At 38.8% G+C, this 25065-nt stretch overlaps 1 protein-coding gene across 1 annotated transcript in view; it reads right to left on the bottom strand.

Annotated features, from left to right (window-relative positions):
- FER1L6 (fer-1 like family member 6) overlaps nt 1-25065 on the bottom strand; it is a 64094-nt gene that overhangs the window by 17270 nt on the left and 21759 nt on the right. Inside the window, exons 12-30 of the mRNA XM_048940253.1 lie at nt 24053-24161; nt 22582-22762; nt 19204-19324; nt 18560-18660; nt 17801-17891; nt 16926-17042; nt 15846-15998; nt 14395-14581; nt 13491-13615; nt 11686-11820; nt 10969-11118; nt 7424-7534; nt 6095-6256; nt 4549-4732; nt 4154-4335; nt 2485-2607; nt 2340-2379; nt 1431-1546; nt 403-534 (exon numbers count right to left, since the gene is read on the bottom strand). Of these exons, the coding sequence (XP_048796210.1) occupies nt 403-534; nt 1431-1546; nt 2340-2379; nt 2485-2607; nt 4154-4335; nt 4549-4732; nt 6095-6256; nt 7424-7534; nt 10969-11118; nt 11686-11820; nt 13491-13615; nt 14395-14581; nt 15846-15998; nt 16926-17042; nt 17801-17891; nt 18560-18660; nt 19204-19324; nt 22582-22762; nt 24053-24161 (2520 nt within the window). The remainder of the gene's footprint in view (nt 1-402; nt 535-1430; nt 1547-2339; nt 2380-2484; nt 2608-4153; nt 4336-4548; nt 4733-6094; nt 6257-7423; nt 7535-10968; nt 11119-11685; nt 11821-13490; nt 13616-14394; nt 14582-15845; nt 15999-16925; nt 17043-17800; nt 17892-18559; nt 18661-19203; nt 19325-22581; nt 22763-24052; nt 24162-25065) is intronic.

Here is a 25065-nt window from a genome sequence, read left to right on the forward strand (position 1 = left end):
AGATTGCCTAATGGTGCTCTGGATGAGACCATGCAATTGATTTCACATGGAGCATATAAAAGGGCCTCCAGTTAAACTATTCAAAATAACATATAAGGAGATGTGACTGGCAGTGTAGTAACAGAAGTTGCATAAATGGAATCTGAACGACATAAAATGTCTCTTGTCCTCTCCTATGATTTAAAACATTTTGTATTCCTTGTTTCAAATCATCAGTGAACACTTGGTCCTGGATGCTACTTTCATCTATTGGAAAAGGAAAAATATGACTGGATCCAATAAAAGAGATGATTCTACTTATAACAGACTACAATTACTCCTTTCTTGCATTTCTGATACGTCCAAAATGCACATGAAAACATACAGTCTCTAAATTATTACCTATTTAACATGAGAGCTCACCTTAAATTTTCCTATTATTCTGTCTTCAGAGTCGGCATGAACTTCATCATTAGATTTTCCTCTTAAGAGCTGGAAAGTTTTCACCCAATCCTCAAAGTTATTAAATTCACTCTCCAAGTCTCCTTCATAAATCTTTGAAAATAAAAGAATGCTTATTTTTTTTGTGGTGCAGTGAATATATTTATAGCAACTTTTTTTATTACAGGATGATTTAAAATCCATTTTGATTCAAACTACAGATTGTAATAACACCAAAGTTTTTGCAAAACTCCTTGAGGGAAAAAAAAGTTAATTCCCAACTTGAAACAGGAACAGTTTTGTCCTCAATCAAAGTCTTTCTGAAGGACTGAAAACAGCACATTAATGCAGTGGGTTGAAGTGGCTCTTGAAGAGCCACAATGAACATTTTATAAGTACTGATGTAGGGGAAAAACAGTGTGGATGCACTGCTTACTCTCTGCAGTGTGCCTTTGATGTACTGATGCTTTTTAACTGCTGTTCAGTATCACATGAGAGCAAAGTAGACAACAATAAAGTGCCATGGGGACAGAGCTTCAGGACAGGTGACAAGATCAAACTGTTTAAAAAAAACATTCTTTTCCTCCTATCCTGTAGTTTATGAAGCATTATTCAGTGTGAAAGAGAAGGGGTTAGCTTAATTATCTCCCAAAATTTGGAAACAGCAGTTTCAAATTTCCCTTTATTCAGCTAGAATGTAATCCAAAGTGTCCTAACCTTTTCATATCTCCTCATCTCTTTGTGACTTATATCTTTTTCTTTGAATTCCTTCTGTCCTTACCCAACCAACGCAAGCTAGACATTACCACCTCAGCAGGGAAGGTGCACTGGCAGTTGCAGTAATGTTTTCTACACTCTTTTTTAAGTCATCCTTAATAGGTTGTAATACACTATTATTGCATGTGTTATATCGATGTCAAAGTGTCTGAAATAAATTTGTTTGGGTAAACTCTGTCCCTGGGGTTAAGTGAATTCAAACAGACTGAATAGCAACCTTATTTCTCTCTCACCTGCAGTGTTGCTAGGTTTGGAGTTGTTTCTTGCTGTTTCCTTTTGAATGTCTTATCCTTCTTTTTGTTTGGCTCCTCTTCTAGGGTCAGCGCAATATAGTCTGAAGTTTGCTTACCTGCAGAGATTTCATGACATCATGTAGGTTTCTGCTCAGTAATGCATATCAAGTTCTCCAGATAAAAACGCAAAATACGTTTTGAAGATTCCCCCCTTGCTCGTTCCTCATTCATCCTTCTGCTATGAAGCAGAAGATCCCCTCTTTTCCCAGTACTGCAGACAGAGATGTGGCAATTTGTACTGTCTGTGGCTGACTATCTTCATGATTAGCTTGGTGGACAAAGAATGATGATGCCCTACACAACTGCTTCCATGCTGGCCACCTCCCAGAACACTGTTGCTTTTTCTCTCACTCCTCACAGATCTTAACATCTTTCATATAACATTTAGTGCCTATTTCTGGCCAATTCTTTTAGGAATTTTGTGCAAAATAATTTCTCCTGAACATGATCAACAACTAAAATTTAACAATTATGAAAGTTACAAATATGATCATGGACTCTATCAGCAGAATCTGTTCCTATATTATTGATCCTTAATTGGATTCAAAATTGAGAGAAGCTCCTTTTCTGTTACAAATGCAGTATAAGATTAGGATGATGTTCATTTTCTATCATTATAATTTTGACATTAAAAATCTTTGAGCATAGTACTGGAACAACAAAAAACTCATGTTTAACCAACACTATTTGTGAAATTTTAACCTACTCACCATTTGATCATCTGTAGAGGAAAGAATCCCCTATACCAGCAGACTTCTGTTATCAGACATTAAAGGTTAGCAGTAAAGCAACAGATAAGAACAGTTTTAGAAATACAAAATAATAGAAAAATGCAAAGAATTTACTTACAGTCTTCAGCTTTCCCCTCACTGGGAAAAATTTCTTTCATCTTTTCAAGGAAAAAGAAAAGACAATGGACAAACTCCTCAGTATGAATGCAATATCATATTCATCTAGTTTTACGTTATGAGTTAGGGCTTACTGCATGACTTACTTTTTGCATTTTGAGCATGGATGCATAGTATTTTGACCACCAGTCAATAACATTCTCAGCTGATTCATCTGCAATTGTTCTTTTTTTCCTCTTTGTTGACCGCCGCAAGGATTTTTTCCTGTCCTACCGAAGAATTCACAATTGAACTCTAGAATGGATTCAAGTTAATCCCTTATACATGACATCAAGAATGAACAGATGCATATGGGAAAAAATCTCCACCTCCAAGAGCCACGTAAAATGCAGTATGAATTAGCATCTCTGTCTTTTATTCCAAGACACTTCATGATGGTCATCGTATTAATAAAGCAATCCCTGTGTTACCTACTTATGATGACAAAATTTTGAATATTAGAGATTCTGTGAAAGAATCAATCCATAAAACAGGTAAGAATACAGAGTCATAAGTAATAACATTTTAAAGGATATAAACATGCAGGTACAAATTTCATGTTCCTAAATATTCTAAGAACTCTTCGCTGCCTTTTGAAGATCAGATCAGCTGTTTTCTTCATTAAAAGCGAACAAACAAGCTAAAAATTAAAAACATGCAGCAAATCTTAGTAGCTTCATTGTTGTTTAAGAAGCCTACGGCCTTCTCAAGTAGCTTCATCCCACACCCTCATGGAGAACTGTTTATTTGGTTGCAGGAGTAGGATCATGCATAGAAAGTAGGGATAATATCTAATATGAAATGGAGAGTTAATTTACAGATTTCCCTCTAGGAATCCTTTCTTACTATATTTGTTATAATACATTAAAATTGATCTGTAAGAAATGAAAGATTCAGGGGGGGTGTACATGTAGGTATGAGAAACTCCTTCATTTTTTTTGACCTCCTAACTATGAAGGCTTATGGAAGCATCTCACTGAATCATCATGGTTTGAAGAAACATGCTTTGTGCAGCTGCAGAAATAACATGTGAAAGGAAATTCATTCCTGTGGCCTCTGTTTTTAGTTTTGCTAATAAACCAGTGACTGTGGTGGCAAAAACTGCAGAGAAATGAAGAATATGTGCGCATGAACAAAATATAATGTTCACGTTATATACTGTACAGTAATATAACGTTATAATAATATAGTACAGTGCACATACTGTACAGCACGGGCCGTGCTGGCAATAACTGCCTTGCTTCTTTGTGCTTTTCTAGATTTCATAACTGTCTCTTTATATCCACACACTACAGCTTCATACTTCAACTGTAAAATGTTTTGAAAACAGACTTTCCTCTCTATTTGTATACAACATCTAACACAATGTGACTTTCATCCATGCTTACACACCATCAACATAGAAACAGTTGTTCATAGTGACAATTTTGTAATTAAGTAGATCATTCAAGACCAGAAGCAAAAATCCTACTGTAACAGTACCATGGGATGAGCACAAAAGGGAAGAAAGGCAGTATCTATTAATGGAATGAATTAAATTACACGGAGTCAAAGCAGCATTGATAACCAGTCCTATTAAGGTCCAGTCAGAAGGGTGGGTGCTAACGTTAGAACCCAGAATTTCTAGTAAGTTGTTATCTCGAAAATACCATTCTACTGCTACAACATCTAAGGATCTGGCTAATCCTGAGTTCAAACAAGACATTACCATTTTATAAGGAAGGGATGAAGTCTGCAAGACTGCAGCAGACAGCTGGCAGTCTCAGAGATACTTACCTTCTGTTTTCTGTCTTTCTTTGGTTCAGAGATGGAGTGCTCTGGTTCAGCAGCAGGAGGTGTTGCAGGACCTGGTTCTAGCTCTATCACCGTACATTTACCCTGCTCCACCTCAGCGTAGATGTGATCAGCTAAACAAGGTTCCTGGGATAAGTCAGGAGGCTGGGATGACTCAGGTGAAGCTGAAATTAAAACTTTGCAGCTTAGGTAAGATTCTGCTAGAAATGCTATCATCACATATGATGATGGACAAATCATTCAGTGTTTGCCTCTATGCTAAACTCAATAAAACAAACCTAAGTATGTACCTGGTGTGAAGCCTCTGAGCAGCTGCTTCACTATTTTCACAAAACACTGCTTAGTCTTTCTATTTGGGATCTGGTTTGTTCGTTTACCTTTCTCTGTTTCTGTAATATCAAGTCTGCTTGGTGTGGCTTGAAGATCCAACTGGGGCTTAAATAGGAATTGCTTAAGGCAATTGATGGTGTGTGTTCCAACAAGAGTGCTCCTCCCAAAAGCTCTCCAGTCAACTACGCAGATGCTTAGTGGGGGATGCAAGAGTTCGTTTTCTGGCAGTTCCTAGTGGAGAAGGACAGACAGCAGTATGAGACGTGCTAGAGAATATAGCTCACCTGTCACATATTTGTGATGCACCTCAGTGAGGTTGACACTTTTCCCTCCTTTCTCCACCACATCTATTTAGTAACTCAAAGACAAAATGCATGTAGCACAAGCAACATAATTCTAGCCACAGGTTTCTGCAATATCTGATGTAAAGTTCCAGGGAGATGATGAAGTCACTGTCCCCAGAGGCGCTCAAGAACAGGGTAGATGCAGTACTGAGGGACATGACTTAATGGATATGGTGATGGTGGGTTGATGATTGGACTAGATGATCTCAGGTTTTTTTTCCCCCAATCAATTATATGATTCTATGAAATCCTTGTCCTTAGAATACAGAGTAAGCCATATGAACTTTCTTACATAGTCCAGTTGCATGCTGTCATAAGCAAGCATATCTTGTAAGGTTAAATGAGGAGAATCAGGAATGTTCTAAGTGAATGAACATAGTACTGGAGACTGTGAGTCCTAATGCCACCACTGCTTTGCCCAAAGCTATTAAACCTGCTTGTCTTAGCCTGCCCAACCATGAGATGGGAACACTGTGGTTGCATGTTTTACAGAATGAGTTACAACAGGGAAAACAGCTCTTTGGGACATGTGATATACAATGGAAGGTAAAAATGCTGCAGTAATTGTACTTCAATATCCAAGGTAATGTTTTTATATTCTTCTGACTTATAAATAAACTTTCACCTTTGTTAATGCTGCCAAGCAGAACAAATTGGACACAATATTTTTTCTGATGTTGACCTTTTCCTACTGAAACTACCAGCTCTTACAACTCAGGAAATACGCCATAATTAAATCACCAGACCATAGCAACAAAGGTTATAATGTGAAAAGGTCCAGAGTTCATGAGCAAGAAATGAACAATCCTATGAATAGTCCAGTAAGACACTGGGGCAATTAAATGAACTGAAATAAATTAAAAAAAACAAAACAAAACAAAACAAAAAACAAACAAACAAACAAACAAACAGAGCTGTACCCTGAAAAAATGGGAGATAAGGAGGAAAAACGTTCTAAAAGCAGCCATTACCTGCCAACAAGATCCATTCTATCAGTAAAAACCTGATTGCAAAGTATTTCCTTGCCTACTTGAGACATAACGAGTAATATCTTTTTCTTTTATCACACATTTGTAGCAGCAGTCTTTTTAAAACACCTTCAAATCATTATCTTTTTCCCTGAGAACTCGTGTGCCTTAGTATTTATGCAAGAGACAGAGGAAATAATTTGACAGGAAAAGAGGGAAATTAGTAATTAACACCTTGCCTAGAGAGAGTGGATAGTTGAGAAGCAGCATACTGTACGCACCACTTCAAACCAGTCCGCAAGGACATTGAAATTGGGATTTTTCTTGTAGCTCTGGATGACAGAGGATTTCACTCCTCTTCCTGCACACTCAATGAAAACTTGGGGACGATCAACAGAGAGAAGCTGGACTTTCTTAAGTTCTCGAACACCCCAGAACAGGACCTGTGGTGGGCAGAGAAGAACATCAGTTGCCCAATGAGATCCCCCAATCAGTAGGAAGTCACTGCTGGGATCCCATCCCCCTGTATCCACTTGGGAATGCTGGTTAGAAAAGAAAACAACAAACAAGAAAACTCCGTAACCTAAATCTCATAACTATTATCCATCATGTTTATGGTGGAAATTAAAGTTAATGCAGGCAGTAATATTGGATTATTATGAAGGATTTATTACCAACAGCAACTGATCATGAATGGTGATGTCATACTTTCAGAAGGGCAAAGGGACTATCAGTCTGAACAGCAGAGTCTTGGTTTGTTTGAGGTGTCTGAGCTCTTGGAGAAGTAAAAATTCCCAATATGAGCAGAGGTGATTAACAGAGGTTTGCCAGCTGAGCTGGCCATTACATCTGCAGTAGATAGCATGAAGCCTCCAAGAAGCTTCTTTCAAAGAACTACGATTCTGATCTGGAAGACAAAAAGGAGACTGGATCTGTGAATGAGGGGTCTGCAGGAAAAGTGGGACTATACAGGACACACAGGAGGAACCTGAAAGATAGGGCTGGGCAACGAGGGATGTTTTCATTACAGTTGGCGAGGGAAGCCATGAGTCTTATGACACTGAAAAGATTATTGGGACCAAAAGGGACCATGAGGGACTTTGTGGACAGATTGAACACTAGCAGGGCTGGAGATATGTGTAAGTCTCACCAGGCCCATTAAAGCTATTTCAGTGACAGAGGGTGAGGACCAGTGAGATTCTACTCTACTGCCAGGGGTTCCGAGTTGAAATGCAATGTCTCTGTGGCCATTTCTACCACTGTAGGATATAGATCATGAGATCTTGACAAAAACAGTTATCTTTATCTGGTGTTGTCATGTCCTTGCTAGAATATGAATTCGTGATTCATATTCTACTAAATGCACAGTTCAACCACAAGTCTGTTCTGGTGGCAAACTATCCAGATCCATATGTAATTTCCCTGATTTTAAGGTGCAATCATTTACAAGCAGGCAGAAGACTGTACTTGATTGAAATATGGGAACCATTCATGTCATTCCTATAGATTAGAATTTTAAAGTCATCATCACAGGTAATTAAAACTTTACAGTTCAGTAATAGAATAAAAGAAGCTGAGATTTGCAAATGGATATGTTCTAAGTGACTCACCTCTACTCTGTACTTGCTTAAAACAGGTCGAATGTTGGCTGGAACTGGATAGATCTGGCTAACATCTGGTGGATCCACAGGAGGAAGTCTGTCTGGATCAGAGTCAGGAATCTGAAAAATTCAGCAGTCATGTATCAGGCCAAGTTTCGGAAGAATGAAAACGGTATCAGAAGCATCCGTGTTTAGTATGTTGAACACATCTATCTGATGCAGTTTTGCACAACATGTTGCAAAACAGACTGGTTGTGAGGAAAGAGCAATGTGACTTGGATTGCTATCTGTCCTGCTGTGATGCTAAAACACTTGGCAGGGAGTGTGTTCAATAGATTGGGGTTATGCACCTTGCTGGAAATAATACTCTCTGCTGTCATAGCAAGACGTAGTCTGCCCTAAAGACATGCATCCATCCAAGTATGGTAATTCTATTTACTAAAAATGCAAAGCATGGTAACTCTATGTCATAAAATTTTTGCACAAAACTGCCTAGAAGACTTTCACAGGAAAAGTATAGATCTTATTCTAGCTGAAAAAGGTTGGTGTACAGACAGTCCACATGAGCTAAGCTATACATTTGCCAGCCAGAGATAATGCTAGCGCTCTTCAGCATTATACTTAAATGTAATAGTACTGCACCACAGCATGCTGTCAGCTTTTTAGAACTTGTAAACTACATACGGCTTCTGGGATAAACACACTCTCTGGAGAGCTTCATCACTCCCAGGCTAACTTGTCGCTGTTGAAAGGTGAAGCATCTGAGAAATAGTTCTCAAAAGACCTGTAAATTTGAAGTCTTCTGCTTGTTTTAACCTGGCCATCTGCGTGTAGAGATATATACTGTTGCTTGGGAGTTTAATATGCCTAAGGGAGAAATTATTTGTTCCCCAGAACCTCATAGGTGAAAGAGGAGATTGGTGGAAAGCATGTCTTGTAGTATAGGAACAGGTTGCCCAGAAAGCACTGGAACAGGTTGCTCAGCAAGGCTGTGGATCCCCCCTTCCTGGAAGCATTCAAGGCCAGGTTGGATGGGGCTTTGAGCAACCTGGTCCAGAGGGTCCCTGCCTGTAGCAGGGGGTTGGAACTAGATGATCTTTGAGGTCCTTTTCAACCCAAGCCATTCTATATTCTATGACTCTATAGCACTTGCAGCATAAGCTAGTAATAACATAAAAGCAATAATTCATGTTAACATGCTTATGGCTATGGCTATGGATTCTTACTCTTAACTGTAAGAGTCCAAAGCAAATCACTGTGTAGATTTCATGGAGCTTAAGACCAGAGATATAGGCCTTGTTTTCTTCCAATATATCTGGTTTATATCAGTCACCTCTGTGCTGACGTTTAAAAAGCCAAACAGAAACACACAAATTTGTGAACAATACCTGCCTGGCTAGAAAGACAGCTGTTTGGCTTTAATTACAGTTGCTCCAGTTTTTCATTCTCAATAAATTGACACCTAGCATTCCAAAAATTGTTTGACAATAGGTTATTGATCCATATAGTACTATGAAAAACACAGTAAACGAATAAGAGAGGCAAAGACCACATGTACTAGAACATATATCAGATACTATGCCCCTATATATAATTTGCCCCTCTTTCATTGTGCTATTTGACTTGTGTACTGATGACAAGTGATCAAGAAAAGTATGCTCATGTATATACAGTGTCTAATGAAAATGTAATTTCTAAACTGCTCAATTTATTATCGTTTTCATTAAACTAGAAAATGCTTAGCTATTTGTGTAGCTATGAGAAAGGACTAACTTTCAAAGATACAACTTAGGACTGGAAGACTAGAGACATCAGAAAATCAGAGAATTAGAGAATGGCTTGGGTTGGAAGGGATCTCAAAGATCATTAAGTTCCAAACCCCTTGCTACGGACAGTGTTGCCAACTACTGGATCAAGCACTACATCAGAGATCTCACTTTTAAAGAGCAGAATTTCCTCATAGAGTTTTATTAAATTCATTAAACCATCCCATGCATTTGAGGACTGCAAAGCCTGCCTACATCATGACATTTGATGAAATAAGACCGACATCAAACCAAGAATCCTTGGATCTTCTTTTGTTCTGTTTAAATATTGGAGTTAAATGAACAACTCTGCATTGTATTGCAAGGTATTGAAGTTTTTTTTGAAGGATCTAACAACCTATAGTAGAGTTGAGACTACTTCTGTATTACATAGTGAAAATCCATTAATTTCAGGGGAATTCAGTTGGTAGAACACAGAGAGCTTTGAGTTATGGCTAATTTTTTTTTTAATGACAAGATGTTATATCACAAGAACCAAGTGAGCCTTCTAGCATAACAACTTTCATTTTGAGTGCTCACTTTTCATACTCCACTCTTTCAACTGAATCAACCACAAATCAGTTATGGAGTGCAATATGTCACAAGAAGGATTCTGGGTTTGGATGAAGAAAATGAGTTGATGATTAGAGTTATTCATTTCCATGCTCAGACAGAGTGTAATCAGATACAGGAAGGAACCACTGGCACAACAGTTCTGGAAGTGCTTTGGAACCTGGCAGATGTTTATATGTTCTTTTTCCTGAAAATTTCTTTAATGCTCATATTGCTGATACCTGCCATGTGAGATGCTTGGGAAAGCTGTCACAGTAAAGAATAATATGAGGACTATAGGGTCTTTGCTTATGATTCTTCTCTGCTCTCTGGAGATGTCCTAGAGGTATAGTCGGATATGTCCCCTGTGCAGTACTGCTTTTCATGTCCCGAAAGATAGCAAAACAAAACACAGTACTCTCTGTGTTCACAAATAAATGGATTTCAATAAAAAAGAGGGAAAATTATTGCCAGGGCACTAGGCTACCTCTAGGTACCCATCATAATGAGGATATGGTCTCAGTGGTATCATATCACAGGCTTTCATGAAGAACACAATCAGCCCATCATGCTTAAAAGCCTGTTTTATCCTGGGAATATCTGTTAAAGTATCGCAGAGCTTCACATCTTTCCCATTTCCGATTTGAGATTCAACTGTCATAGGTTCATAGCAGAGAAAAGTTTGATGTAATCAGTGGCTCTGCAAATACTCTGGGGCCTGAAATCCCAGGCATGTTACACCACACTTGTGTATTTGCTGGGCCAGCCCCAGTGTTATTCCGACTTATTGGGAAAACAGTGTAACATTTCTCCCACTATGTACGAGAATCAGGAAACTCAGTTTCCCTTATCCAATTATTGTTGTTCACTGCTTTCTTCTTCTAAGTGAGAGAGCAATACTGAGAGTGTTTTCAAGCTGTTAAGTCAGTGCCACACATTTCTCCAAAGAGCTGGTAATTGCAATGGTGGTGATAGTTTAATATTTGTTTCTCTCGTTGGAGTCCAGTTTAGGGCAGGGCAACTGAGAGGCAAATGATGCACAGAGCACAGGAGGAGTTGGTCACTGTACATGGGCAGTGTCCCCTGTTTCCTGGCATGACAGAGGGAGTGATAAAGACTGCTTATGAACTGCTTTTCCAGCTGCTTTCCCCTAATTCCCATGGTATAAAATCCAATGGTCCAGGAAGTCTAGTTTACCTCTAAGAGCTCAAATGCAGCAAGAATGTCTCCTCCAGAAAGACTCCCACAGTACACTGGGTGGTAAGAGAGCTTAGGTGGTTCATACTTGTGGTCAGCAAGTCTCACCACTGGCGCAGCCACTGTAGACCCAATATATTCTGCTTTACCCTAGAAAAAGGAAATACAGGTGTCAAAGACACATGAAATGAAAATGATATAGACATTAATGTTCGTAAAAATAATGCTTTCCTCTTGAAGTAAACAGCAGTGAAAATTCAAGGCAGCTATGACAATGGGGGTATGGGTGGTGCTGAGTAGTCAATAGCTCTTCAAGGCATCCAAGGTTTCTCAGCTACATTTAGCCAGTGAGACTGTGCCAGAGTTGCATGGCCAGAGATAAACTCACATTTCCACAGACACAGTTACAATATTTACAGATGTGTGCAAGGACAGTAGAGAAGAAGATTCTTCTTATTGCTCTAAACCAGTTTTTGGAAGCAGTCCTCCCTTGGGAAAAACGAAGTCATAGCTTTGCAAGGGCATAAAGTTGAGTCTCAGGGCTGTTTTCGCATGTTAAACTGCAAACTATTGTAGCACTGAGCTCCATTCAGCAAGGTTAACCACGTTATTTGACAATTTGCCTTTTAATGTCTTTACAGTGGCGCAGCTTTGCCTTTACACTGACAGAAAGATGGAACAGTCTGGGTTTCTTCCTAAGAAGAAGTTCAGGTTTACCACTGCATCGTCATCATACAGCTCAATGACGATCTCTGGAGGGAACTGAGCGATTTCCTCCCCATCCCCATGAAGCACAATGCCATTGAAGAGCAGCATCTGGTTCCAAGTAGGGGACAATGTCTGAGAAATGATCTAATGAAAAAGAAGAACTGTTCAGTAACTTATACATTACATCAAAACTGAGAACAGCTTTCACTTCTGCAGGGTGCACCTTTTTCAACCTTGTTTTGCTTCAATGTAATAACATGTAACACTTTAATCACAGATAATAATAATTTTTAATTTGTAGTAATTTGACTTACAGGGATGCTTATAGCATTTCATCACTTGAAATGTTTTAACTGGCTTAGAGGGAAATGTATTTAACAAAGACAATATTTAAAGAGGAAAAAAAAAATGCCAACCACAGAACTATTCATATCCTGCTATTGCTCTTTTAGATGGAAAAAAGGCTCTTGACTCCATTTTATTGATCCTTGGCTGAAAGTCTTCTAAATACATGCAAGTTAATTTATTGGCTACAATATTTTATTCAAGCAGTGAATAAATAACGATTCTGTGCCTGTAAACTACTGCTTCCCTTGGCCAACTTCTACTTTCCTGAACTCGTTGCATATAAACACTAACCTCACTGACTTCACTCATAAGCTTCTATTAGAAGTTAGAATCACATTACAGGAAAAAATCAATTTATATCCTTGAGGCAAGAGGAGCACAAACAGGTGCTTAAAGCACAGAAAGCTTTTTACTTCCCTCTCCCTTAAGCATGTGCTACAGCACTTTCTTCCTAAGAGAAGGTGTCAGAGAACTTTAGGTCAGTCATCTTGGTTCAGGAAATGAACATTGGTTATCTTCTAGGCCAAGGTCTTCCCATCTAGCACAGGGTCAGCAAACTCAAAAGACCACAGGGGAAATAGATGCCCTTTTATACTTGCACTACTCTGCTTGCCTTCTGGTGATCAGCCTGCACTCTTGCATTCAATAGAAGTATTTATGGCACCTGCTAATTACTTCTTGTCAGTCTTCTGAGGAATTTTTTGGGGGAAGAATTCAAACGAGAAGAAGATTTTAAACATTTCTATCCCAGAGATACCATATTTGCTGAGGTAAATTCTGGTTGTGTCACAGGTTTCAGAACTCCAGGCCCTACTTTAAGACAGATGTAGAGGGCTTAGGACTTCTGAAAGTCACTCCTTACGTTCTAGGACCTTGATCATTTTCAAGGTTGTACTTCAACTCTTCTAGCTGAAGCTGTGAAGAAGTTCCCACTTCTCTTTAGATGCTTCTTCAGATGTCCATGGGCAACCACTTGCACCCCAAAATGCCTGAGGAATAAGTGGGATCACTTCCTATGGGCACATCTTTGCAGCATTTAAGCCACACATGGCTACGGAAGTCATACAAAGGTCTTCTTCACTGTTTGATTAATTATTACACTAAATCTGTAAGGAAAGATATTTTTTCATACTCATATCAAGCAATGACAAAGGCTCAAAGTGAAAATATACAGAAAAAGATGTTTGCTTGCTGCAAAGGCCCAGTAACTCCAGACAATCTGATGTCTGAAGGAGCTAAAATAAACAAGTATTACTGCACCTCATGTTTGAGCAGTGAGTACACCTATGCTTTTGCTTTGCTTAAAGTGAACTCTCAGAAACTGTCTTTTAATGGCAGACATCTAACTTTTCTTGCTAGGCATCTCTTTGCAAAACCAAGATTTTTCCTTTTTGTACCTTAACTGAACAAAAAATAACCATCCAACTAAAGAGTTTTCATTTACTACAGAGGACTTTGCAACTCACCTTTGTGGTTTGGCAGTGTGACATGAAAGTAACTTTTGCAAAAGGATCAGAAAGTCCGGTGCTGTCAGCTGCGATGAGCCCCCTCGCCTGATACATGTGGGCTCTCAGCTGGAAGAGGTGCACGGCTGCATCATTGCAAAAAAAAAACCAGCAACATCAGCATCATGAAAATGAGGCAGCACATAGGGGAAGATCCAGCACTTGCCATGCGACTATTTCAGCCAGCACCCTCAGAAATGCAGTCCATGTAGAAGAGGGTGGGAAAAGGCAGATCCTTCTGAAAAGGATCCTTGTCTACAACTCCCTGAAAGGAGGTTGTAGCGAGGTGGGGATCTGTCTTTCCTCCTATGTAACTGTGGTTGCATGAGAGGTAATGGTTTCAAGTCGCCCCAGGGGAGGTTCAGGCTGGATATTTGGAAAACAATTATTCTCGGAAAGAGTAGTGAGACATTGGAACAGACTTCCCAGGAAGGTGGTGGAGTCACCATCCCTAGAGGTGTTCAGGAAATGTGAAGAAGTGGCACTGAGGGACATGGATCAGTGGGCATGGTAGGGATGGACTAGATGATCTTAAAGGTCTTTTTCAACTTTTATAATTCTACGATTCTATTAACTAAGGGATGCTTCCTCACTGCAAGGAAACAGACTGATAGTACAGGGAATAGAAAGTGTTAGGAAATAGGTCCTTTCTTTCCCTGACACTTGCAAATTGGAAGTGGTAGAACCAAGGAGGCAGCAATAAAACAAGTGTTTTTTTTAACCAAAACTTGTTGAGCTGAGATTAATTCAGAGCAGTTGCTTTAAATAGAGGTCTTCCATCCCTCTGAATCAGAGCTTTTGGGGACCACCTGTTTCTTTACAAGACCTCTTTCACTACTGTTAGGGAGAATAAAAAGTGTCTCACTTTTATACCGCAGGCAGGCAGGGGAGGGCACCATGCTGTGCCCTGAGCTGGCACTGGATGGTATTTCAGTCTCATATCCTACAGGTAAATTATCCATGATGTTTTGGGTGTAGCTGGCAGGTCCAAGCCATAGGTAGATGTCCACTTTTGCCTGCACTGTCCAGCCCAATGGGCGCTTGCCAGGTAGCTTAAAAATAAAAATTAAAAATTAAAAATTAAAAAAATGGCATTTCTTCACTATGAATGGCCCTAAGACCCATTTAGCACAAGTAATTTCTGTGATTCCTAGGGAAGAAAGAAGTAGTTGCTTGAAACTTTGTAGAAGATGTACTGGTTACTACCGCGTTTGTGCAGAATAGCTGTAAGCACACTAGTGCTAGTTGATAACCTACTTTTCCCAAATTTCAGCCCACTTCACATTACATGTAGTTTTGCTGGCCTCCAGTAGATATTCCCATGTCTTCATAAAAATATTATCTCACTGGGCAAATCAGAACGCATATTCCAGCATAAAACATTACTAGTCTTGACAAGCAAGGACTATTTCCTTACCTTACTCACTACATCTAGCTTTGCTCAGTATTTATTATTATCTATTCCTAAGGTCGTTCTTGATATTGTAGGAGCTGCAAGGTGAATTATAGTACTTCGTTTTTTGTTTGCTTGTTTATGTAGGCAAATAGTATTGTGTTTAACAAATTCCTGTGACAACTATCAGGAGCTTAGATATTTCTATCCAGCTGCTTTTTAGCTATGCTTTATAGGTGTGTTCCCAGCTGCCCCAGTTGGAGAAAAAAAAAAAAAAAAAACAAGCACAAAAAAATAATTGTACTGCATCCCTATTGCCTTCTGTGTTCAGACTTCTCCTTCTGGCCATAGTAACAATTCCACTGCATAATATTCCACTGTTGGACATTATTAGGCACACAGCTTTTGTAGATGTATAATATCCACTCTGACTTCCCTTCAAGATGAGTAATTCCAGAATAATTATATATATATACTCATATATATATATATTGCACAAAGTTAGTCATATTTTCAACAGCAACTGCTCTTTTAGCTCAGAATACCTAGTTCCCTTCTACTAAGTTGCATGCCTGCTGGGCTCTCACCATTCTCTTCCTAACTTCCATGCACTGCATTGTGATGTCTTTGCCAGCCAAGAAGTGTCTATTTATGCATATAGCTACAGATAAACAGTGCTGTAAAATCAGTCTGACAAGTAGTAATGGTGAATTACTCTGACACCAAAAGCTTGGAAATAATGCAGTGCTTAAAGAAGGGCAAGCATAAACGTAAGTAAATATTAACAGAAGGCATGTATAAACATGTATACGTTTTTAGTATATTACAAAAATAAACAAGTAAAATACAGGCTCCCTGGGTGAAACCTGAATACCAAAGTCTCCTCAGCCATTAGCTATGATCAAAGGATACCCCAGACTTACTTTTAGGAAATGGGTTTTGATCTTCCCACAGTCCTTGCCTTTCTGATCTTTCTCCGGGGAATAAAGTATGGATTTTGCAGGGATTCTTGCATATGCGACTCTCTTGTTGTTGCTGAGCATCCAGATGAACACATCAGGCACTGTATTCTGTGGCTGTTACACAACATGGAATAGTGAACTAAATTGGACTTCTGTCTGTGAGCCACCGCTATTATTTTTTGTCAAAATACTCTACCCAGTGCAGATCCCCTACCTCTCTTGTGTATACCCTGAATAAACAAGGCTGTCACTTCATGCTTTGCAAGCTGTATTTTCACTCATAAGCAGACCTAAAAGTAGAGAGCTTTGCAGGGTGTCTAAGGAGCACCCACTCTGCAGATCATTCCAGAGGAAACTAAAACTGCAGGAAGCCACTAACCCATAACTGTTTAAGCTGAAAGTGCCTTTCATGGGAATGTCATCAACTTCATCTTACAAGACAAAAAAAGAGGTCCAAAGCCAAACACAAGCCCTGTTAGGGTAGTATGGTTAGGTTGCGGTTGGACTTGATGATCTTTAAAGCCTTTACCAAGCTGAGAAATTCCATGGCTCTATGATTCTATGAGCTCTGGAATATCCATAGTCCTGTTTGGCTTACTAGCATTGACAGCATGCAGAAAGAATGCTCGACTGGCTGGATTTGGCCTGACCAAATGCAGCTGTCCTTCTATTATTCTAAGGCTTATTAGTATGTCTAAACAGTATCTGCACAGTCAAGTATAATATGGAGACCATTGAGTTCAAATCACTATGCCATACAAGTGGAGACATGAACTTGGATCAGAAAGCAGGCTGTCTCTACCAGGAAAGGGCACAAATGGGATGGCCATTTTTTAAAACAATGAAATCAGTGTACCAAATCTTCTCAATACCACTTAACTCAGTGTTTCCTACTCCAGCTTATTAACAGCTCCATGAATTGCAAAACAGAATTAAGGTCAATCATCCAAAGGAGGACTCTTTGGTCAGATGAGGATTTGTTAATAACATTGGATTACAAAAATTAAATTTTAAATTTATCTCAGTTTCTGTATGGATTACCTCATCAACCAAGAATCGTATTTTATCTATAAAGATCTGAGTTGCACGTATCATTTCATCCAATGACATCTTTTTCTGTTGCTGAACAATTCCTTTGGCATCACTGGACATTGCTTCCTGCAATCAGGAATGACAACATGTGTTTTTATTCATAAAGTATTTTGAACAGGACACAGACGACAAAAACAGTCTTAGATGCAATTCAGAAAGACAAGATAGACACAAAGATAGAGCTTATTTTATGTATGTACTTTGCCAAAATATGGCTCTAAGTACGTCTTCATAGGCAATAGATTCAATCTGGAAAAACACATAGGTGATTCTTGTGCTCTGCTTAGCCTAATCCAGATGTTCACTTATACTAACGTCCCTCTAACACCCAAGGGAGGGTAAATGTAAAGGAAAATTTTAAATGTAGAAATGACCAAAACAACACATGTAGAACGGATGGAAAGAACACACAAGAACACGCCGAAGCTGATGCCTGTTTGTAGATGTCCAGGTATAACAAATGCCAGGCTCTACTAGTGTTGAAGCTCAGCCCCACCACAATAATTAAAAATCCAACAGCAATGTTGATTAGTATTATTCTACCGAACTCAGCATCATCCCATTTAAAGAGTAAAGAAAAGTCAATTCATTATTATGATGTCTTATTTGTATTTAAAAACATGCCCTGAATTATTTCAGGCTGTCTTACAACAAAGCACAGTGGGAACAAGCTTTATTAAAAAAAAATGTTCTAAGACTATATATTCATGTTAATTATAAAGCACTCCTCTGTGGTTGAAATCAAATAGAAATTAATATTCATAGAACCCATGAGCTTCCAGTTAGCATCATTGCATCAGTGCTTGTAGTAAAAATACTCGTACCAGCTCTTGCCTGAACAGCATGAGTCTTTTTTTGTCCAAAGTAGTGTAGTTCAACCCTTTGGGCTTCTTTTCAACAACGCTCATGAAGGCCCTAGGACACAACAATAACAGTTGTTTTGAATGTGTGTTTCTTTGGTTTGAGTTGGGTTGTTTGTTTGTTTTTTTTACATGAGTTGCTAGCATAGATGTTAATGAAATGCTCCCTGCCTGCTGCAGTGCATGATTCAGAAGACAGAGACACTGAAATTCTGTCTAAAATAAATAACAAGTGCCTACAGGATTCAAAGAATAGAGTCTCCAGGCTCTTCACCAGACCTCACAGAATTAATAAGTTAAGGTTTATATCTATTTTGAGTCAAATCATACTGTCTGACACAGAACCCACTGGAGGATTTATCCCAACATGTGAAATCCTTTGTTTTTATCTTAACTTTGCACATTTTTGCAGAAAATCTATCACACACTGTAGTAAGTTTTGTTTATTCCCACATGTTTTATCATGTCCACAAGGCCAAAATAATATGTATGTGACTGGAGTAGTCTCCTGTAAATACTGAATATTGACTGTAGCAATAAAATCTTTTCTTTGTGTAAATAGAAACTACAATTTGGGAAGCCCTTTGCCAAACAAATATATACGTCCCAGCAAGTTTATTGTACTATTTTTGCTATTATTATCATCAGTCTCCTTGTCTAGTCTTGAATTTGTGGCCAACATATAAGGCCAATTTTCAATATTCCTTTAGTAAATGTACTTACCTGCTCTGACTGATGAAATCACTTAGGGTCATCCTCATTTTCTCCTCAGCTTCAATCTCTGAAATCTTGATCAAATCCTTTACCTGCAGTAATGATTCCTCCTAAGAAAAATACATGAAAATGTTGTTATGCAAAATAGGGTTCTTTGTCATTCTGCTGTTCTTGTGACATCATTATTCACTGTACCACTAGCAAGAATGAGAGAGGTGAGTTTGTAACGTGATAAAACAGGACCTTTGATGTACAACAAGCTTGGTGCACAGCATGGCTTGCTTTGACCTTTCCCCAGCCTCCACAACCTGCTTCTACTGCTGGAAGCTGATCTGTTTCCACTCTTTGACTGTTGGTGGGAAACTATCCACTATTTAGGAGGAAAATCTATAGTTCTCCTTTGCTATGTTTGCAGCCTTGCTGCTTAAATTTAGCAAGATGCTGGAGTTAACTTCTCAAAAATTATTGGGCACAAGTCTACTCTCACATCCACTGCCACTGAGAATTGCAGTCAGTCCTCACTGCCTAAGATAAATGGCTGAATGGCAAGAAACACAGCTAGGGTAAATTGCAGAGGCCTGTTCTGGGGGAAGTGACATCTCACTGTCATGCTCTGCTGAACACCTAAGCCTGGGAATTTGGTTGCTACTTACCAGGTGATCTGCCATATTTTCAAGAGTGTTAGAAGAGTACAGACGAAAGGTCTGGTCACCCCAGTAACTCCTGACACAGATGCAGGGCTTCCTCTCATCATATGGCAAGTACTGATAGTTCCTGTAGAAGTAAAGTACAGGGTGGAACATAAAAGTGAGAAAGGAGTTCAGGGCAAGGCGATGGAATGAGAAGCTATTTGGTTTCCTCTCATGAGCTATGCAGTAAATAGGTAGGAAGAACAAACAAAGTACCACTTACTCACAAGATCACACGCTACCTGTGAGATCCCTGAAAAGAAAAACTTGAAGTTAATGGCTCTAACTTCAGTACTTTCCAGAGTGAGAGAAAAGCCAGGCAAAGAGGCATGCAGAGGTCTGAAAAACTTGGATAACGGTGGGAAGCCACAGTTTCATTGTTACATTTGTGGGTGCAACGTACAGCAAAACCAAGGGCAAAAATAAAAACTGTGCACTGCCTGGCAGGAAAGGCATGGCAGGGACTCAATGCCATTTTCATTTCATGGGACAGTTTCTTCAGAATGAATAGCTATTGAATATTGACATATCTTGGCAAATCCTTAGTAAAGGCGATACCTAGCTCATAACTCAGTGATAGAGCTCCCTCTTTTCCCACTTTCAATCTTAGGGCCAAGTTGTGGTATTGGCTTTCTTTTCTTTTGTAGAGCTACATTCTTTTGGTGGTTACTTAAAAGAGTGTCTTGTACTAAAAGATGAGCAAGTTACCAGCACAAATAGGGTCTCTGCAAACTAACACATGCCCTGCACAGTGCCTGGTGTTTTGATTAGAGTTGTGGTAGCCACAATGCCAAAGCTACGTATCTGATGAGCACATTGTCCTCACTTTATATAATGTTATAGTGCTATGAAACATCACATTTAGCCATACTGGACATTACACCAGAGGCCTCATCACTTTAGCAATTAACAATAGGACAGCAAAGAGCTTTTTAATGGAAATAAAACTCTGTAAATTGATTTATGTTCTTTTGGGACTGGCTTCAATCCAGTGCCACCAATACATTCTCTGCAGTTAGAAAAGGCTGTAACAAAGAGTTATTTTCAGGTGTGTACTCATCTTGTGACCCTGAAGAATTTTTCCACCAAATTTAATTCTCCACATAATAAAGAACAAAATCTCCAGAGCCCTCTGCTCTTCACCGTGTTCAGTAACTGGCAGAAAATAAATGGTTGCATTTTCCATTTCCTCTCCTTTGGGAGAGGCTGTGGTACCCAGAAAGGAGATTGTACTTGGTAGGAAGACTTGACTTCTTCCATCCATATGAGCACAACCAAATTTTTAGAAAATTCTGACCACCTGTGCTTGAAATCCAGAACCCCAGACTCTCAGTTGCCCAAACTTAGGCATGCTCCTGTAGGCCCAGAATGGTCTGGGTCTCCCACATTTACTTCTGTGGGTGCCTCAGATACCATTTCAGAAAGAATTGCACCCACGAGTTTAAGCATTAAACCTAACCACAGGAACCAAATCACCTGTCACTCCTGATAACCCTATCCATAAACTCTACATTCTACATAACCCTAGCAGTTTTGTGTATGAGCTTTTTGTTCAAAAAATGTGAAGATGACCTCTACAATTTTACTGTCCTATGGGATATTGAATAGAAACAAAATTTCAACTATCACTCAATGTCAGAACTTCTCAACCAGAAATTCTCAGAGCTCACGAGTCCTTTCATGGAATTTATTAAGAAAATTATATGTGCATGAAATCACTCATATGGAAATTAAAACTCTCTTGTCTATTACCTGTTCAATGAGAATTTGAGGGAACTGATTTTTCAGTGTACCCATCTCACACGTTTTAACAGAAGTGTAGAAAATTCCTGGCAATTTTGTGATGTCTACATTATAAGTCTTATTGTTCTTCATGCTTAGAGAGTGGTTTGTTCTCCAAAGCACACATTTGCTATCGTTTTTTCGCTCATTTATGATTATTGTTCATTTATTGTTCATTTATGATTCTAAGACACAGAATTTATTTAAAATATTGGATATCCCATTAAATACTGATTAATGCTAAAAACATTCAATGATGAGATCAGTAAAATTCCAGCAAAAGGTGACAGACATAAAGTCAGTATTTAGTATCTGTTTGGCTGGCCAAACTGCTTTAGATAGAACAGAAGGGGAAAAAAGTGCTGCATTTTATATAAATTTGAGAAACAGAGACTTTTAATGAGAGAAACTTGGTTAATACTGCCTAAAGAAAATAGCATATTTGAAGAATTATTCATTCTTTTTCAACAATTCTTTAAATTCTTGTTAAGGGAAAACTAAAAGTCCCAAAGTCTTTCATGGAGGATAAATAACCTGGCATGTAGAAAAATCTGCAGTCTTTTTAACAAGGAGAGACAACTATCTTTATATCAAAAAATTGTCTGCAATTTTAATTTATTCATTAGCTACAGAAACAAAAATTCTGCTACGATATTTTCCTATATTTTCTTATTTGTTTTGTTCCACTACATCTTATTTAATTTGTCTGAACTTCCAATCAAAGGAAAGTATTAAAGCACTTCTCAACTCTAGGGAAGCCCAGAAACCAAACAGATCCAGGTTCAAATTTCCCACCTGGTCCTTTTATCTGTAAACTTGTCAGTGCATGGCTTTCTACACATGGAGATACCATCTAGTCTTGGCATACACCAGTCTCATGGATTGTTCTACCTACCAAAGTAACAAAGAAAATAATACTTTTTATTGGCATCCTTGAAATGAATTAAACATTTTCATTTCTGTTCATAAACAAGAAGAATTCTGCATATATTTACCCATTGCTCCATCCTTCTTCTTTTTTTTTTTTTTCTTTTTTCTTTTTAAGAGGACCATTCCATTCTTCTTTTGTTACTACCTGCTATTTTAATCTACATTTATCACTATTAGCTCTCAAAAGTGTTTTGGGAAACTATTTCTGTCTTGACCACATGTCAATATTTCCGATGTGTTATTCTACTGCTGGAGATGGCACGATAGGTGCTTCTTGCGATCATGATATGCATCCTAAACCAGAGACAGCACTGAAGAAGATAAATTCTTTCTTATGGCTTTCTGAAGTATAATTGGCATAACACAGCTCTTTTAAAAATCACCAGAAGTTGAAGAACCCATGAAGCCAAGATCAGAAAATACTGAAAAATTGGATACAGACCACTGCAGTGAAGCCTGGCAAATTTATTATCATGAAAGATGTAATCAAAGATGCACAAAGATCTTCTTTGAAAGCCTTAATTCCACAGAATCATTTTAATGCTGTTATAGTTTATTAATTAGTCCCACAGGATTATAAAAGAGGAACAAAGTTTGTGTACGATGAGGCCTTAAAACACAGATCCTCACCTGTTCCCACCTGTGATTAGTGGCCTCTCAGGGTGTGTGGTGGATGCCAGAGGTATTCCAAGCTTATGACACATTTCATCGTCCTTATCATGTAGTAGGCTTTCTTCCATTTCTTCATCACGTGCCTTCTTTTTCCCTCCAGCTCCTGCTGACACTGCATCAGTAACTTTGCCAAAGTTACCTAGAGACACAGGATTACAAGTGAGGAGATGACTAGCAAGGAGATGGTAAACCTGAATGAGGTTTAAAAACGAGGAAGAATATTCATACTAGTGAAACTTCTTTGTCCCTCCACTCTTATCATTATCTGCTCCTGACATACCAAAGCATAGAAAGGTCCTGACTGATTATGTTCATCCCAATGTCTGTTCAGATTCCAGAACCATGCTTCCATTACCAACCCTACCCAATAGGCATCTAGAATACCAAGGCCCATCACTGAGAGATCCTCTGCCTGCTAACACCTAACCCACAGGAACACCGCAGAAGGACGACAATTTTCTTTTGGAATTCTTTTACTAAAGAAACTCAGAACAAAATCAATACTGTCACTAATATTTCTAGACCCAGGACCCTGAGTATATTTGTCTCAAATAGTAACTGTATGTCTCTTTTGCAACATGTGGATGATAATTACAGAACCTGATCTCAGAAGCGTTATAGCTCATTTTCAGCCAAGCAATTTTTGTTAAGTAAGGGTTGCAAAGGGACCTTTAGTAAGAACAACACCTTGAGGCCACAGCCTCATGCTTGACACTAGAATACTCTGCCAGTAACACAATCATCTTCTCCGATAAGATTTTTCCTTAAAAGGCAGTTATCAGCACTGGGAAAGTTGTGTATCCATGAAAGTGGTAATTACAGCTTAAAGAAAGGCAGAACAGATTCACTGAAGGAGAGGGATGTGCTGAGTCACCCCACACAGCATCCCTGTCTGGATTCTGGATTCAGCCCTTCATGTAACTAAAGATCATTTGCCAAATTTGGATCCAAATTTCAACTGCACATGTATCTGGCAGATGTTCATATCCTGAGATCAGAACCAGACTCATCTTTAGCAGTAATTCAAACAAGAATACAAAAATCAGTATCATTTCTCAACCAATTATACAAAATGAGTTTCTTGTTATTCCTAGCACTGCTTCCTGCTAAGTTTCAGCATGAATCAATATCACTCATTGATTGCTCTATTAGTGAGAGCAATCTCTCCCTGCACAATTATCCTTACTGCTGAGCACACCAAGGTACACAGGCACAAAGATGGCAAGTGTCAGGGTGCTACTTTGCAATAAGACTCTAAGTCTGGAATGAGCATGGCACTACCCATGTACTGCCCTGATAATCAGGGTTTAATTCCAACTTGTAAGCCTTGTTCTGAGGGTGATACTTGAGATACAGCACTCTGTAGCACATAGTGTCCACATGCAGGTGAGAAATCCTCTCTTCTTTAGAGAAGACTTAACACACTTACCAACAGAAACCTCAAAGGTTATTGGCTTGTCTCCAATCTTCCTATCAATCATTGTGGCTTCAAAAAATGTCCCGAAGAGGAGGAACTCTTCAGATTTTTCTCCATAGATCTGTTGGAGAAGAAGGAGGCAGAAAAAAAATGATATTTATTTTACTTTCTACTCTTCTTTTGCAGCACAGAGACTTCACAAGTATCCAGCAGCTGTGTTAACTGTTGTAGATCTAGCAGCCTGAGATTGTCAGTGAGAAGTAATACCACTCTGCTCTTACTGGAAAAAGAGAAAAACATGAATAACTTTGGTTGTATCAACAGTGTCCAGTAATATTAGTTGGTCACATAAAAGTAATTTCTTCTCACTTCATGTCCTTCTTCACCAATAGTCTCTTACACAGTTCCTTTATTTCCACATACACTTAAACCACCATTCCACCTGTAAGTTTCTGGTAATTCAAGGGCACTTTTTGCTGCTTGCCCAGCTCTGTTCCTCAGGAGTGACTTCAACCTACTGCTCTTGTGTTTGCATTATCAAGGTGTTGACCTGGTGGGTTATTTGCCTTCCCTAGCATCACAGCACAGACACTGGTAACTGTGTTGTCAGCTTTTCACATAAAGGGAAGCACAGGAACCAAACAATCATGACACAGAAGCAGGCACTAAAAAATGTCACTTCTTGAGAAGTTTTGAGACTCAGTTTTATTCTATATAAACTCATTCAAGATCCTTTCAAGGAAAGCCAGCTGAGTCCCCTTGGGACGTCAACAAAGCAAGCTATTAACCTCAAGTCAAGACTAAACTCAAATGAATTGAATTTTATGGCTTACGTTCTCTTCTCCCAGGTTCATATACTGACTGCCACAATCTCCCCAGTACAAACACTACTGATCTCCTCAAATGAATATCAGTTATTGAAGCCCATCAGGCAAGATCAGAATGAGGATCTTTTTGAACAGAGTGAGGAAATGATTAAAAAATCATATATATATGAATGTTAGTTTCCCTGCCTTTTGCAAAGC

This window comes from Lagopus muta, chromosome 3, assembly GCF_023343835.1.
Source record: "Lagopus muta isolate bLagMut1 chromosome 3, bLagMut1 primary, whole genome shotgun sequence".
NCBI classification, from domain to species: Eukaryota; Metazoa; Chordata; class Aves; order Galliformes; family Phasianidae; genus Lagopus; species Lagopus muta.